At 37.3% G+C, this 17116-nt stretch overlaps 1 protein-coding gene across 1 annotated transcript; it reads left to right on the plus strand.

Moving 5' to 3' along the window:
- Positions 1-1856: 1856 nt before the first annotated feature.
- LOC104216205 (flocculation protein FLO11-like) lies at positions 1857-2805 on the plus strand. Its single transcript, XM_009766210.2, has 2 exons — positions 1857-1983; positions 2066-2805. The coding sequence occupies exons 1-2, from the start codon at positions 1857-1859 to the stop codon at positions 2803-2805; spliced, it is 867 nt and encodes a 288-aa protein (XP_009764512.2).
- The last annotated feature ends 14311 nt before the right edge of the window (positions 2806-17116 follow it).

Consider the following 17116-nt stretch of genomic DNA (forward strand, 5'->3'; position numbering starts at 1 on the left):
GATTATTTCAATATCGAAAATGGAAACGAGCTTTTAGTGGTATTAGTGTTTAACCAAAAATCTGAGTCTTTGGTCAAAGCTAAAAAGAAATTCGGGTTACTGATAATCAGGAGACAGAAAATAAAATACTTTTGAGAATGATGGTAAAACAACAAATAGTTTTGTATTTCAATGAGTTCCCAATAGTATTCCGTGTCCTTACAAATGATGATACTTCTTCCTTTTATAGATAATTCTAGGTAAAGGAATGAAGCCTCAGCTTTAATGATATAATTATGAGTAATAAATGATATTAAATAAGCCGTTATACAATCATTCCTATTAAATACTAATTTTCTAACGTATCAGGTATTTAATAATGAATTTGGACTCCTTTCTGTCATCAGATCTTTGTTTTTAATGCCTTCTAATCCGTTGGCTGTAAATGACTTGAATTGGTACGAGACTAGTATCTACACTTCGTCTCGTGCCTATTTAAATTCCTCTTCCCGTGGCTGTCTCCATCCGTGCTTCTTAGTCAATTGTTGCGCTTTGACCATTTAACCAAACCACGTGTCATGTCACGTCATCTTTAATATAAACTCAGTTTTTCCCAATACAGATAGTCCCCCCACTTTCCATTTATTTATCAATTAAATAATTGGGAAGTGGATCTTCATAAAAAAGGAATTTTTGCCACAATTAATGCTTATGACAGTATTAACGCCTCAGTAATCTTTTCCATTTAATGTTCTGCCCATGTGTCATTTTCTGATTGATTCTGCTATTTACACCCTTTTTCAAGACTTCTTCATTCTCACTATTCACGAAGTGATAGTTGCCTTTATTATAGGCTTTCCATTATTACACTTCTAAGTTTGACGGTTCCCATTATATTCATAACTTTTTCTTCCTTTGTCTTCGTCACAAATCTTCAGCAAACATTTTCTTCTTCATTTCTACTTTCTTTCGACTTATCCTTCCTAACAATGTCATCTTCAAACCCTAACCGTAAAAAAGTTCCGATTCTAGACCAATTCCCCAACGCCCTTGTTAGACACAGAAGAGGCGGAGGAGGTAGGCTTCGAACAGGGTTAGAATCTACTCGAGGTGGCTCCTCTGGTTCTTCTTCAAGGAGTTCTATCCCAAAGGCCCCCTCTTCTAGAAGTAGAGAAATTCTTGATTCTTCTCAAGAACCCTTAGTTGATGAGATAGTTCCCAGCGATTTGTCTTTTGAAAGTGACAAAACGTCTCTTCAAAAGCAAATTGCAAATTTGGAAAAAGCCGATACTTACCCTACAATAGTAACCGAGCTTACAATCCCCACCATAAGAAAAGATTGTAACTGGAAGGATAGTCTTCGAATGTCAATTCCTTCCCCAAATCAGAGAATTTCCTCCTTTAGAAGTGGGTATTCTTTTGTTTATACTTACCCCTTCACTTTAGGTTTTAATCCTCCGATTGACCCAGTTATTCTTGATTTTTGCCGTTTCTTTACAATTTGTTTGGCCCAAATCGGTCCCCTAGTGTGGAGAACAGTGGCTTGTTTGAGATACTTATCCTCCAAAGCCAATGTCAATTTCACCTTCTCTCACCTCATTCATTTATACCACCCTAACTTAATACGCCATGAGGTTTTTACCTTAACTGCAAGGAGCAAAAAAGTTCTGGTAAATCCTGAAGATGACAAAGATCATGGATGGTATATCCGTTACGTTGCTGTTCGTACGGTGGACTTGATTGGCGAAACAAATACTCCCTTCCCTGAGAAGTGGAATTTTGAACGTAGGTTTCCTTTTACTTACCGTACCTACTCTTGAGAATTTCAAAAGAAATTTGTTTTTAACCTCGTCTCTTCTTGGGTTTTTGTAGCAACCATGGGAGATGTGAAACCTATTCCCAACTTCCGTGGTTGGGTAGACTCACTTTTGAAGATTGCTTCTAGGGAGCAAAGAACTTGGAAATTGATTTCTTCCTTACATGGCTGGAAGGTGAAAACACATGGTATGCCCCTTTTTATATGTTTTTTTTACATGTTAAGCATTTTTTCCTCAATTTTGATCATGTATATCCTTCCTTTAATCAGGATTTGGCGTTAGAGGAATGACGACTGAAGTAGCTATGGCCATTCGCATGTCTGCTAATGCTGCTCTTGATTTGGATAAGGCTCGAGCCTTGCTGTCAAAAAGGAAAGCTATAAAAGAAAGTTCTGAAGAAGAGGAGGGTAACTCCCTAATTACCAGGCCAAGGGTCAGGAGGCGAATAATCATTGATGCTGAAATTGAAGATACTCCTGCTCGAACCTCAACCACCGAGCCTGTTTTGATTCATTCTGACGAGGACACCGAACCAAGAGATAATAATGAGTCAATTCAGCATCTTTTTGATAGTGGTTTCGAGAGTGGCGAGCTCGACCCTGTTTTTGATGAAGCTCCTCTTTCCTCATTCGTTCCTATTTCCTCAATTCCACTGCCAACCGTAAGTATTTCTTCACCAGTTTTGACGACTTCCGTTCTTTTGCCAGTTTCTGCCGCTCCTATGTTCGTTCCCTTGACAGTTTCTACTGCACCTGCTTCCGCTCCTGCGTTGGTTTCTACATTTTCTCCTTCCATTCCTGTTTCTACATCTTCTCCTTCCATTCCTTCCATTGCTCCTCTTCCCTCTGTTCATCGTACAGAGACGGGTTCTAGCAGTGGAAGTATGACTATGAGAAGTGTTACTCTTGAAGTTCCTGCCAACCATAGCCTCTTGAGAAAGACTGGTAGAGCCGATGTTTGGCTCGAGCCCCTAATTGGAGATATTGAGAAGAAGAATATGGAGCCATAACTGCTTGACTCTGATGAATGACATAGTTCATTCTACTTTGAAGGTATTTTTCCTCTTCTTACCAACAAGTTTTTTTTTTATCTTCAATCCCTCATTTCTATGAGTTGTCTTTGTAGGCTAACCTCATTGGTACGAAATTAATGGGAAGAATTTCCCTCCTGGAAAGAAAAGCCCGTGAGTCTGAAAAAATTGTCCACGAGGCCGAAAAAATAGCTAGGGGAGCCCAGCTTGAAGCAGTCAATTGGAAAGAACAGTTTGAGAATGCTCAAGGGACCATAGAGGAGTTGCAAGAAAATAAAAACCTCCTAGAGCAGCAAAATCGTGGTTTGACTTCTGAACTGGCAACTGCCAAGGCTTCTTCAAGCCAATTTAAAAGAGACAAAGAGCTTTTGGAATGCTCTTTGTCAGAACAATTATCAAAGGCTAGTGAAGAAGTTAGGGAGCTTAAGGCACTTTTGGCTAAGAAAAAAGAGTATGCAGGAGAGTTAGTGCAAAGCTTGACTCAAGCTCAAGCTGACTTGCAGACCTCCTCTGACGAGATTCATGCCTTGAAGAGTTCTCATGCCTCTCTTGAAGCTTCCCTTGATTCCCATTTAGCTGAGCATCAAATCTTGAAAACGATCTTGCTATGTGGGAAAAGGAATATGGACTTCTGGAGGAGAACTTCAACATAGAGGTGAGTTGGGCTTTCCTAAAATCTCGCCGTGATGCTTTGACGGAAGCTGTTCAGGAAGGCTTTGACTTGCAGTCTGAACTGGCCAAAGTCGTAGATACCATCGAGAAAAGTCAACAATCTATTGATACTCCTTCTCCTCTACTTGAAGTTCCTGGAACGGAAGAACTTTTAAATGAAGAAGTGGCTACTGCAGCAATTGGGGTTGCAATTCCTGCTCCCGAGGGTGAAACTTCTGATGTTCCAAACCCTTCAGTGACTAGCTGAAAATGAAATTGTTGTAAGGGATCTTTTGATGAAGTCCCCAGTTATCATAATGGGGCATTTGTAAAAAACAAATGCTTTGTTGACTAAGTTTGTACTTAGTTTTTTTTTATATTAAGAAGTTTTATCGGTACTTCTGTATATTCTATTCTTGCCTATTTATCTAGGACTTATGGAATAGCTTAGCATTTTTATCCTTTTAAAATGCTTTATGATTCTTCTCATGGATTATCAACATGAGACTTATAAAAGAGGGCCCTTTTATTTTATCGACACTTAATGAAGAAGACGTCTCAACTTCATAATGGTGTTATAATACGATGAAAGAAATAGGAATACACACGTTTTGTATGAAACAACTTTGGCAAGTTTTTATTCATAAACTTTAACAAGTGTTTGACTATTACATGTATTACAATACATCTACAACTTTCTCGTAACTGTTTTTCTTGTAACAGATTTGTACATAACATAGAATAAACAAGGTTTTTCTTCATAACCTGTTTCAGTACATAGTCATGACCCTATCTTTATATATTAAGAAGGGTTTGAGAGGTGACTTTGTTTATGAGTTTTGAGAGATGACTCTGTTATTCTCATGAATGCTGAAGACTTCGTAACTTTTACTCAACACTTGACTCTGTTGTTCGATATTCGTATCTGCATTTCTACACGTATCTGTGTACAATATTGTAGTCCCCCAAGTGTTTGAGCGGTGAAGTATGAAGCCTCGAGCACTTGTTTATTTCTTTTACTTTGGCCCTTTTCCTGAAACAGAAAGATATACGGGACTCGAAGGTGCGATTATAAGATGAAGACTGCCTAACTCGTGTGTATTTCCATCAGATTAATTGTAACCCTGGGCTAGGAATTTAAGAATACTCCATTTTGCCTTGCAGGTTGTGACTCATCATTTGGCACGAGTTAGGGTATTTTGCCTAGCATCTAAAATCGTTAGTAAAATATTAATAATCCAAGAGAGAAATTTTAACATGGTGATACCTGACCGTAGGTACTTTCTCAAAAGTAATATCTTTTTAAGTGGACGACATTCCAATGTGAGGGTAAAACTTTACCGTCCATTGTCTCCAACTGGTATGCTCCTTTTCCTGCAATGTCACGGACTTTGTACGGTCCTTCCCATGTTGGACTTAGCTTTCCTGAGTTAGCAGCCTTTGTAGATTGGAACACCTTTTTAAGCACGAAGTCCCCAATTTTGAAAAATCTGAGGCGTGCTTTCCTAATGTAATATCGTTCAATTACTTGCTTTTGTGCTGCCATCCTTATCAATGCAGCTTCTCTTCTTCCTTCAAGTAAATCAAGGCTGACCCGCATCTCTTCATCATTAGATTCCTCCGTTGCCTGATCGTACCGTGTGCTTGGCTCACCTATTTCAACTGGAATTAAGGCTTCCGCACCATAAACCATTGAAAATGGTGTTTCTCCAGTGCCTGTTTTGGTCGTTGTACGATAAGCCCATAATACTCCAGGTAACACATCAGGCCAATTACCTTTTGAATCCTGTAACCTCTTCTTTAAGTTGTTGATAATGACTTTGTTAGTAGATTCTGCTTGTCCATTACCTACTGGATGGTATGGCGTAGACGTTATCCTTTTGATCTGCTAACTTTGAAGAAATTCTGTGATTTGAGCTCCAATGAATTGTGGTCCATTGTCACACATGATCTCCTTTGGTGCTCCAAAGCGGCATATTATATTTCGCCATATGAAGTCTTTAACTTCCTTCTCTCGTACCTGTTTAAATGCCCCTGCTTCTACCCATTTAGTGAAGTAATCTGTAAGTATAAGTAAAAACTTTACCTGACCTTTTGCTTGTGGAAGTGGACCTACGATATCCATTCCCCATTTCATAAAGGGCCACGGGGCTATAATAGGATGTAGTAACTCAGCTGGTCTGTGCATATTATTACCGTACCTTTGACATTTATCACATTTGGACACGAAACTGGTTGCTTCTTCTTCCATCTTAGGCCAATAATATCCTGTGCGAATTAATGTTCTTACCAGTGACCGTCCCCTGCGTGATTCCCACAATGTCCTTCGTGTACTTCTCTCATCACATATTCTGTTTGAGAGGGTCCGAGACACCTTGCTAGTGGTCCACCGAACATCTTTCGATAAAGATTTCCTTGATATAAACAATATCGAGCAGCTTTTTTGCGAAGCGCGTGAGCCTTTCCTTTGTCATTAGGCACGGTACCGTGCTGTAAAAAGGCAACAATTTCGTTTCTCCAATCCCATGTTAAATGATTAAAATTTACCTCGTTTTTATCAGATTCGAGAACGGAATGAAATAGATGTATGACTGAAGCATTTGTATTGTTTGCTACGTCTGCTGTAGATGCGAGATTTGCTAAAGCATCTGCCTCTACATTCTCATCTCTTGGGATCTGCACTACTTTCCAAGTTTGGAATTGTTTTATTAACTCTCGTACCTTTGCGAGGTACTCTTGCATTCGCGTCTCTCTGGCTGTATAAGTCCCCAGCATTTGATTGACCACGAGTTGAGAATCACTCTTGATTATAATCTGTGTTATGCTGAGTTCTCGCGCCAATTCTAAACCTGCAATTACAGCCTCATACTCTGCTTCATTGTTAGTTATAGAATGACATTTTATAGCCTGTCTTATAGTCTCACCCGCAGGTGGTACAAGGACTATTCCTAGGCCTGCCCCTTTTACATTAGATGAACCGTCAGTGAATAAAACCCAAGTCCCCGGTTTTGCACCATTAAAAACTAGTAATTCTTTTTCTGCTTCTAAATGCATCCCCTGGCTAAAATCAGCCACGAAATCAGCTAGTACTTGAGATTTTATAGCGGTCCTGGGTTGATAAACAACTTCATATTCACTTAGTTCTATAGCCCATTTTGCTAATCTTCCTGAAAGTTCGTGTTTATGCAAAATATTTCGAAGCGGAAAAGCAGTAACTACATTAATGGGATGACATTGAAAATAAGGTCTTAATTTTCTAGATGCCATGATCAAAGCTAATGCTAATTTTTCTAGCTGTGGGTATCGTGTCTCAGCTTCCAATAAGGACTTACTTACATAATAAATAGGAGATTGTTTACCTTGGTCCTCGCGGACTAAAACAGCACTCACCGCGACTTCAGATACGGCCAGATAGATGAGAAGTTTTTCCCCCACCTTTGGTTTTGCCAACAACGGTGGTTTTGACAAATAAGCTTTCAAATTTCTAAGGGCTTGTTGACAATCTTCATTCCATTCAAAATGATCTTGCTTTTTGAGTGCAGAGAAAAACTTAAAACACCTTTCTGAGGATTTGGAAATAAATCTCCCCAAAGCTGCAATTCTTCCCGTTAATCTTTGTACTTCCTTTTTATTAGTAAGGATATCAGGGATTTCTTCTATTGCTTTGATCTGAGAAGGATTCACTTCAATACCACGGTTAGAAACAAGAAAACCCAAAAACTTACCTGATGCAACTCCAAATGCACATTTTTCTGGGTTGAGTTTCATATTAAATTTTCGCAAAATTTCAAATGTAACAGATAGATGAGAAATATGATCATGAGATCGCTGGGTTTTGACGAGCATATCGTCTATATATACCTCCATTGTTTTCCCTAAATGTTCTTGGAACATTTTGGTGACCAACCTTTGATAGGTTGCCCCAGCATTTTTGAGACCAAAGGGCATTACTTTATAACAATAAGTCCCCCTGTCTGTGATGAAAGAAGTTTTTTCTTCATCACCAGGATCCATTTTGATTTGATTATATCCTGAGTATGCATCTAAAAAACTTAAAAAGTTCATGACCTGCAGTTGCATCAATTAGTTGGTCTATATGCGGTAAGGGAAAGGAATCTTTTGGACAGACTTTATTTAAATCGGTATAATCCACACAAACACGCCACTTACCATTTTTCTTGGGTACGACCACCGTGTTAGCTAACCAATTAGGATACTTTACCTCACGTATCGATCCGATTTTCAATAATTTTTGGACCTCATCCTGAATCACCTGGTTCTTGAAAGCACCTTGCTTTCTTTTCTTTTGCTTTATTGGTGTGAAAGAAGGGTCCTCATTGAGTTTGTGAGTCATCACATCCGGTGGTATCCCTGTCATATCAGTGTGGGACCAAGCAAAACAGTCTAAGTTAGCTTTTAAAAATTCGGTTATCATACCTCGCATGTTTAAGCTTAAATTGGCCCCGACATAAACCTTCCGTTCAGGCCATTGCTCAAATAATATCACTGCCTCGAGCTCTTCAATTGTCATTTTGATGCTTTCATTTTCTTCAGGTTCCTGAATTGTGTCAGGCATTGAGTCCAAATCTGTCTTTTCTTGTTCAGCTGAAGTTTGATTTTTTTTTACCTTCAACAGTTTCCTGTAATTGCTATTTTCTTTATTTACGGTGCTCGTACTTGTTACAGCGTTGACACTTCTAGCCATCTGCTGATCCCCACGAATTTGGCAAATTCCCCATGGTGATGGGAATTTAATAACCTGATGTAGAGTTGATGGGACAACATCCATATCGTGTATCCATGGTCTCCCCATGATCATATTGTAGGCCATTTCCATATCAACTACCTGAAATTTAGTTTCCTTCACAACACCCATAGCAAAAGTTGTTAGAATTACCTCTCCTTTTGTTACTACACTTGAATTGTCGAAGCCTGACAAGGTGTGCGCCTTGGGTATCATTTTGTCTTCAGCTTGCATTTCCCGTAGTACCCTTAGTAATATAATATTTACAGAACTCCCTGGATCAATCAAAACTCATTTTACATTAGTATCATGTACAAGTAAAAATATTACCAGTGCGTCATTATGTGGAGTTGTCACTCCTTCGGTATCTGCGTCATCGAACGAAATACTTTCATTTTCTAGGACCTGGCGCACCCGTTTCCCGTGTGTAATTGTTACCTTAGAAACCTTGTTGGAGGCTGTGTAGATTATGCCGTGAATATCTTCTCCCCCGCTTATGACATTCACTGTCCTCTTGGGTGAAGGAGGTTGTGGTGGCTCTTGCCTGTTTTTCATATAAGCTTGTTTTCCTTTCTCGCTAAATAACTCAGTGAGGTACCCTTGCTTCAATAGATGATCCACTTCACTCTGCAAGAATCTACATTCTGAAGTTTTGTGCCCGTGATCATTGTGGAATTCGCACCAATGATCTGGATTGCGTCTATTTGGATTTGACCGCATCTCTTTTGGCCACCGTACCTTATCTCCCATGCTTCTTAAAACAGCTACGAGCTCGGAGGTAGAGACATTAAAATTATATTCGCCGAATCGTGCCTTTAAACTTCTGTCATCATCTCGTGATTCTTGTCTGTTCCGATCATTCCTGAATTTTGAAGAAGAGCCAGAGTCCCTGTTCCTCGATTTTTGATCATATTGCTGGCTATCTTGTTTCGACCGTGGGTCTTTTCCTGCAGGTCCCATATATGGATCGTACCTGTTTTTACCTGATCTTTTTTCGGTTTCTGATCTTCGGGGACCACCCCTTTCTTCATGATGAAACTTAGGTACGGTATCTTCTTCAATTCGCAGCTTCGTACTATACCTGTTGTAAACATCATTCCACGTGGTTGCAGGAAATTCTCGAAGGCTTTCTTTGAGTCGTCTCGTGGCTTCAGAACTTTTGTCATTTAAATTACTTGCAAAGGCTATTGCAGCCCAATTATCAGGCACACGAGGTAGAGTCATTCTTTCACGCTGGAATCTATCAACAAAATTTCTAAGCAACTCTGAATCTCCTTGTTTGATTTTGAAAATATCTTCCATTCTTTTCTCAACCTTTTGTGCTCCCGAATGTGCTTTAATAAAAGAATCTGCAAGCTCAGCAAAAGAATTAATAGAATTTTCAGATAAAAGAGAATACCAGGTTAATGCACCCTTGGTGAGTGTTTCTCCAAATTTCTTGACCAATACTGATTCAATTTCTTGTTTGGTCAAGTCGTTGCCTTTCACGCCTGTTGTAAATGCAGTCACGTGGTCACGTGGGTCTGTAGTACCATCATATTTCGGGATGTCAGGCATTTTGAACTTTTTCGGAATTGGAAGGGGAGCAACACTAGGCTTCCATGGTTGTTGTGAGTATTTGTCCATGTCTACTCCTTTTATTACAGGCGGAACTCCAGGGATTTGTTCAATACGCTCATTTTGTTCCTTAATCTGTTTCTGCAAGGTTAGTACTAAATTTTGCAAATATGAATTATTTGAATTACCTGGTCCCCCTTCCTGTGGTTCACTGGGGGTTGCTCCGTTTCCAGAATTATCAAGACCAGAACGGGGATTCTCCAATGTATTATTATTAGGAGTTGGTGTGGGTGGTGCAGCAGGCAATCGACTAACAAGTGCCTGAAGAGCTTTGCCGACCTGTGCATCAATTAGCTTTTGTAAAGCTTCAGTTGTAACTTCTTCAAAGTGTTCAGATTGTTCTTGTTGATCAGCACGAGATTCAGTAACAGAAGTGCCTTCACGAGATTGACGTGGTGAATCTGGAGGGGAGGGAACCACGTCATCTTGATTTTGATAGAATTGATTTTCATGGTTTCCCAATGTGTTATTACTGTTATTGTCGGTGATGTTGTTTGACATGGTGACGACAATCGACAAGATATAGCTTAAAAGAAAAGATTATCAGATTCCCGGTAAACGGAACCAATTTGTTTAACCAAAAATCTGAGTATTTGGTCAAAGCTAAAAAGAAATTCGGGTTACTGATAATCAGGAGACGAAAATAAACTACTTTTGAGAATGATGGTAAAACAACAAATAGTTTTGTATTTCAATGAGTTCCCAATAGTATTCCGTGTCCTTACAAATGATGATACTTCTTCCTTTTATAGATAATTCTAGGTAAAGGAATGAAGCCTCAGTTTTAATGATATAATTATGAGTAATAAATTATATTAAATAAGCCGTTATACAATAATTCCTATTAAATACCAATTTTCTAACGTATCGGGTATTTAATAATGAATTTGGACTCCTTTCTGTCATCAGATCTTTGTCTTTAATACCTTTTAATCCGTTGGCTGTAAATGACTTGAATTGGTACGAGACTCGTATCTACACTTCGTCTCGTGCCTATTTAAATTCCTCTTCCCGTGGCTATCTCCATCCGTGCTTCTTAGTCAATTGTTGCGTTTTGATCATTTAACCAAACCACGTGTCATGCCACGTCATCTTTAATATAAACTCAGTTTTTTCCCAATACAATTAGATGATGAAGTCCATCTTTTAATTTGTCAGTTCTTGGAATATAAGAGATGCCTTGTATTGACAACTCTGCTGGCTATAATGAAAGAGAAAGGTGCAGAACTGTATATTACTTTGACAATGGATTAACCTTGATTCAAAGATTTCAAACCTCAGCTTGATTTGTTTGTTTAATGTTCTTGTGAACTCTTACACAATTAATGTTACTTTCCTTGAGTGAACATCTGGTGATTTACCTCTTGTGTTTTGGTAAGTCAACAAAAGGAAGTAAGAATACTACTATACTACTCAGGATGAAAAAGTTAACAGGTACCCCCGTATTCAGGGGCGTAGGTGGACGGAACGGAGTTCAGCCGCACCCTTCGCCGAACATTATGCTGTATATAAAAGGCAGCCCGATGAACTAAGCTCCTGCTATGTGCGAGTCCGGGGAAGGGCCAAATCACAAGGGCCTATTATATGCGTCTTACCCTACATTTTTGCAAGAGGCTGTTTCCATGACTCAAATCCGTAGCCTCCTAGTCACACGGCAACAACTTTATCAGTTACACGAAGGCTCCCCTTCAAAGTACACTATATATATAAGGTTAATTTTTTTTAATCTATATTTATTAGATGTTGAATCCCCTTAGTTTCTTTGTGTGTTTACTTATTTTATTTTATGAATCCTCTTGGTGAAAATCGTGCTTCCGTGATTTCGTGTATTTTAACTTAGCCCCAGGGAAACAAAGTAGTAGTAATCTATAACTATTTTGCTTTCATTGGCTGCTCGTTAATGCAAATCCTTACTTGGTAGTTGTCATCATTCAAATATCAGATGACTAGTGCAAAAATGTATTTGTTCATGGTTTTAATACCCCAGTCATATCAGTACCTCAGCATAAGTGGTGACCTTTTGACTAGACCATTATTGTCAAGAAGCCATTTACATAGTTTTTCCATCAAAAAGTTTGATTAACCTTTTTAAAAGTATTGTTCCTTATTGAAATGATTTCATGGTCATCTTTCCACCTAGGATGGTTGTCGATGTTGCCAAAAACTAGGCAATTGGCTAGTGGTTTAGAATTCTAGATCAGACTCTCACATTGGACAGTGGCAGATCCAGACTTTTAACTACAAAAGGATGTGGTGCAGTGGATGAGGCTGCTCTTCCTTATTAAAGGTCTCGGGTTCGAGCTCTGGGTATGAAAAAATCCTTGGTAGGAAGCGCTTTCCCCCAAATGAAGCCTTATGCTGCGCGAATTCGAATATGATTGGGTTTCAATGCTGGTATCGGATACCGGGTAGAAAACAAAAAAAAATCCAAACTTTAGACTTATGCTTTGAGTTGAGAGAGTATATATATATATATATATATATATATATATATATATATATATATATATATATATATATATATATATATATATATGTGTGTGTGTGTGTTGCCTTGTTCTTTATTAATAGAAAGGAAACAAAGAATATTTATAGAAAGGCGGTGGCCAACATTGACTTTAAAGAAGCACAGGGATTGGGAAATATATGACAAAAAGGAAGAAAATGAAGTGATTATATGATGCAAGAAAAGAATCTTTTTCTGTTTTTTCCCAGGATAGGTTCACACTTTCTCCAGCATATACCACAGTGCCTTTAGATCAAAGAAAAGTTTCTGCTTTCTAATTTTTCCCTACTATATCGGGTTGCTCTAGTTTATGAAATCGGCTTTATATATAAAGTAGAGTTCTATCATGGTTAGTCAGAGGCTAAAGTAGAGTTCTATCATGGTTAGTCAGAGGCGAACTCAAAATTTAAAGGTTGCGGGAGTACATGAGCAAGCTGCTCAATCAGTGCCCTTATTGACCTTTGATCTTAAGAGTTCCAAGCAAAATATATGACTATTTTTAACTTATATATATGTGTAGAATTTTTGCCGAGGTTAACGGGGACCGGTGACCCCTCTATTCTATACATAGGTCTGCCTCTGTAGCTTGTGCAGTTGACTTCAATGCGTAATTAATTTGATTGATACTTCCAAAATAATGACCTTTTGATAATTGCTGTGCAATTAGATACTTTTTAAAGTTATATATTAAATTGTTAAGTGTTACTGTGTGAACAATAAATCTCAATAATATCGAGATAATCAAATTTTTATGTTCTCTTTTAGCTCTTAAATTGTATCAATCCTTTCTTGGTTACTATTATCAACATGTGTTCGAAAATAATTTCTGCAAAAAATAAAACAAACAGAAGCAAAAACAGCATAAATAAAAGTTCTGAGCCCAACAGAATATTGTGTTTCCTTAAGAAATTTAATCTCATCATTGTTACCAAGGTTATTGGATTAATCTCTCCTAGAATAGAATGGGACAACTATTCTGTAATACCGGCAATGAAAATTACAGGACTTCGTCGAACTCAACAAATAACAGTAAACAATTTATGCTTACTTTTTGCTTTGAAAAAACAGTGCAGTAATGTAGAAGAAAGAAGGGAGAGTATGCATATTTTCGGTGCTGAAAAATAAGGCAAAATCTATGAGTTTATAGCCAAATTGTCTAGGTTGAATAGGTGCGAAGGTATCTGTCCATATGAGGTACCATTTCGGTAGAAGTCAGGTCGCGAATTTTAAACTCAAAACTTCCGTTAGACTGTTAGGAAATTAATCACGAAAAAATATTAGGAAAAAGAAAACAAATAACGGAAAACGAGAAATAAATTTGGTCCAAAAAATTATTAAATTTGACACCGAAGCCGAGTGATGACGACGGCGCGAGGCACCACTTCTTCTCAACTCTTTAAAAGCTAGAAGGAGTGTTTCTCTATATAAGCACAAAGATTTTCTTTTCATTTTTCAATGAGGGACAAAGTGCATTAGTAAAGGAAAACACTTCAAACTTTTCGTTTCCCTCCCTTTCTCATTCACACTTCTTGTCTAATTAGATAAAAATAACCCAACAGTCCCCACATGAATGGGGAATGACTATTTGAAAATATGCATGCATGAAAAACTGTGTGATTTATAAGAAAGGATTAATCGCATCTGGATAAATAGGTTTTCCTTTAAACTTTCCATAGTGAACTTATGTTTGATATACTCGATCAATTGGTAGATTTGGTATCTTTGAACCATCGAACTTTAGTGTATACCTAGACAACCATAAGTCATACAATCAACCCTTTAACCGCCTTTGGTTCTCATTGTTGTGTTCGTTTCAGCCATTAACACTGCCTGGTTCATAAATGCGTAGAGAACTGGCCTTACAAAATTTGCATTGAAGCGGCTTACACTTCATACTTATATAGGCGATTCCTAAACGTGTTATCCCATAAATATACTATTTGACATACTCTATATCATACTTAGAAACCATTAAAAAGCCTTAACGCTTTATCTTTGGTACTAAACATTGTCTTATCACGAGAATAGACCAAAATTTTATTTGACAATATTGAAAATGACTTTGTTTGATCTCCTTGAACCTAGATGTTGGGATCCTCAGTCTTCTAGGTAGAGTTACCGTCATAGTGACTTGTCCTCGGCTATAGTCTCATTCCCTTTGATGATTTATCAACCAACTCTCTATTTAGGCCTTTTGCAAGTGGATCCGACATATTATCTTTTGACTTTACATAGTCAATTGCGATAATTTCACTAGAGAGTAGTTGTCTAACAGTATTATGTCTTCATCGTATGTGACGAGATTTTCCGTTATACATAACACTTCTAGCCCTTCCTATTGCCGATTGACTATCGCAATATATGCATATAGGAGGCACTAGTTAGGGCCAAAATGGAATATCTTCCAAGAAATTCTGGAACCATTTAGCTTCTTCTCCAGCCTTATCTAAAGCTATAAACTCATACTCCATTGTAGAGCGAGCAATGTCTGTGTGTTTGGATGATTTTCAAGAAACTGCTTCTCCACAAATGGTAAAAATATATCCACTGTGGACTTTGTTTCTGATGATCCAGTTATCCAATTTGCATCACTATATCTTTCAATTACCATATGATACTTACTGTAATGCAAAGCATAATCTTGGATATGCCTTAGATACCCCAAAACTCGTTTCATTGCCATCCAATGAGTTTGGTCGGGATTACTTGTGTAAACGACTCAATTTATTTACTGCACAAGCTATATCAGGACGTACAATTCATGGTGTACATGAAACTTCCCAACATGCGAGCATAATTTAGTTGAGATCTGCTTTGCCCTAGATTCTTTGTTAGAGCCACATTTACATCAATCGGCGTCTTTGCGATTTTGAAATCTAAATACTTGAAATTTTCTAGTACCATTTTAACGTAATGAGATTGAGACAATGCCAGTTATTTGAGGAGTCCTATGAATTTTAATTCCTAGAATTAAATCAGCAACTCCTAAGTCTACGCTTAGTAGCATTTAACTCCGCAATATCTTTGCTCATTATTAACATATAATCATAGAATGACTATATGATTTGGAGTTTTTTAATGTAAAAATATTTATCATACTGATTAATCTTAAATTTATTTGCCAATATTGTTTGGACAAATTTCGCATGCCATTGTTTGGGTGCTTGTTTTAATTTGTAAAGTGATTTAATAAATCGGTACACCTTCTTTTCTTTTCTGGGAATCACGAACCCTTTAGGTTGTTCCATATAAATTTTTTCCTCCAAATCTCCATTTAAGAAGGTTGTCTTCACATCCATCTAATAGATTTCAAGACTATACACGGCGGCTAACGCTGTTAACACCCGAATAGATGCAATCCTTGTTATGGTGAGTGTGTATCAAAATAATCAAGATCTTCTTGTTGTCTAAACCCTTTGACAACTAATCTTGCCTTATATTTGTCAATAATACCATCAACTTTCATTTTCTTTTGAAAATCCATTTAGAACCCAAAGGCTTATTTCCTGGAGGAAGATCAACCAATTCCCAAGTATGATGACTTAATATAGATTCTATCTCACTATTGACCGCCTCTTTCCAATATTATGCTTCCGAGAAAGACATTACTTCTTTGAACGTTTGAGGCTCATTTTCCAACAAAAATATCAGAAAGTCTGGTCCAAAGGAAGTAGTTGTCCTTTGACGTTTACTACATCTTAGATTTTCCTCATTAAACGTACTTTCCTTTGATTCTTCTCGAGGTCGCTTAGATTTTTCACTAAACGACTCACATTTATTTTTATACCGATAAATATTTTCAAATAATTCAGCAATTATCGGATTTGACTACCGTATTAATATGAATGTTGGAATTTTTTGATTTATGAACCAGAAAACGATATGCCTTACTATTTCTTGCATATCCTATGAAGACACAATCAATCATTTTCGGTCCAATCTTTACCCTTTTGGGTTTAGAAATTTGCACTTAGCCAAACACCCACACACTTTAAAATATTTTAAGTTGGGTTTCCTACCTTTCTATTTTTCATACGGAATTGATTGCGTTTTGCTATGGGAAACTCGATTGAGTATTTGATTAGCTGTAAGAATAGCTTCCCCTCACAAGTTCTGGGGTAAATCCGAACTTATCAACAAGGCATTCATCATCTCCTTTAACGTTATATTCTTTTTTTCCGTAATTCCATTAGATTGCGGTAAGTAAGGGGTAATTGTTTGGTGAATAATTTCATATTTCAAACATATTTCTTTAAAAGGAGATTCATATTCGCCATCTCTATCACTTCTTATCATTTGATCTTTTTATTTAGTTGCGTTTCAACTTCATTTTTGTATTGCTTGAATACATCAATTGCTTCATCTTTACTATTAAGTAAGTAAATATAGCAATATCTACTACTGTCGTCAATAAAAGTTATGAAATATTTTTTTCCACCGTGAGATGGTATTGACTTCATGTCGCAAATATCTGTGTGAATTAAGTCTAAAGGATTTGAATTCTTTTCAACCGACTTATAATGATGTTTAACATACTTAGTTCCACACATATTTGACATTTTAAATTATCACATTTAAATTTAGGTAATACTTCCAAGTTAACTATTTTTTTTATAGTTCTGAAGTTGATGACCTAAATTGCATGCCATAAATTATTTGACTCAAGTAAGTAAGCAGAAGCTTGAACTTTATTGATATCAAAAACTATTACATTCAACTTGAAAAGGCCCTCAGATAGGTAACATTTTCTACATACACATCATTCTTACTTA

Source organism: Nicotiana sylvestris, chromosome 7, assembly GCF_000393655.2.
Source record: "Nicotiana sylvestris chromosome 7, ASM39365v2, whole genome shotgun sequence".
NCBI classification, from domain to species: Eukaryota; Viridiplantae; Streptophyta; class Magnoliopsida; order Solanales; family Solanaceae; genus Nicotiana; species Nicotiana sylvestris.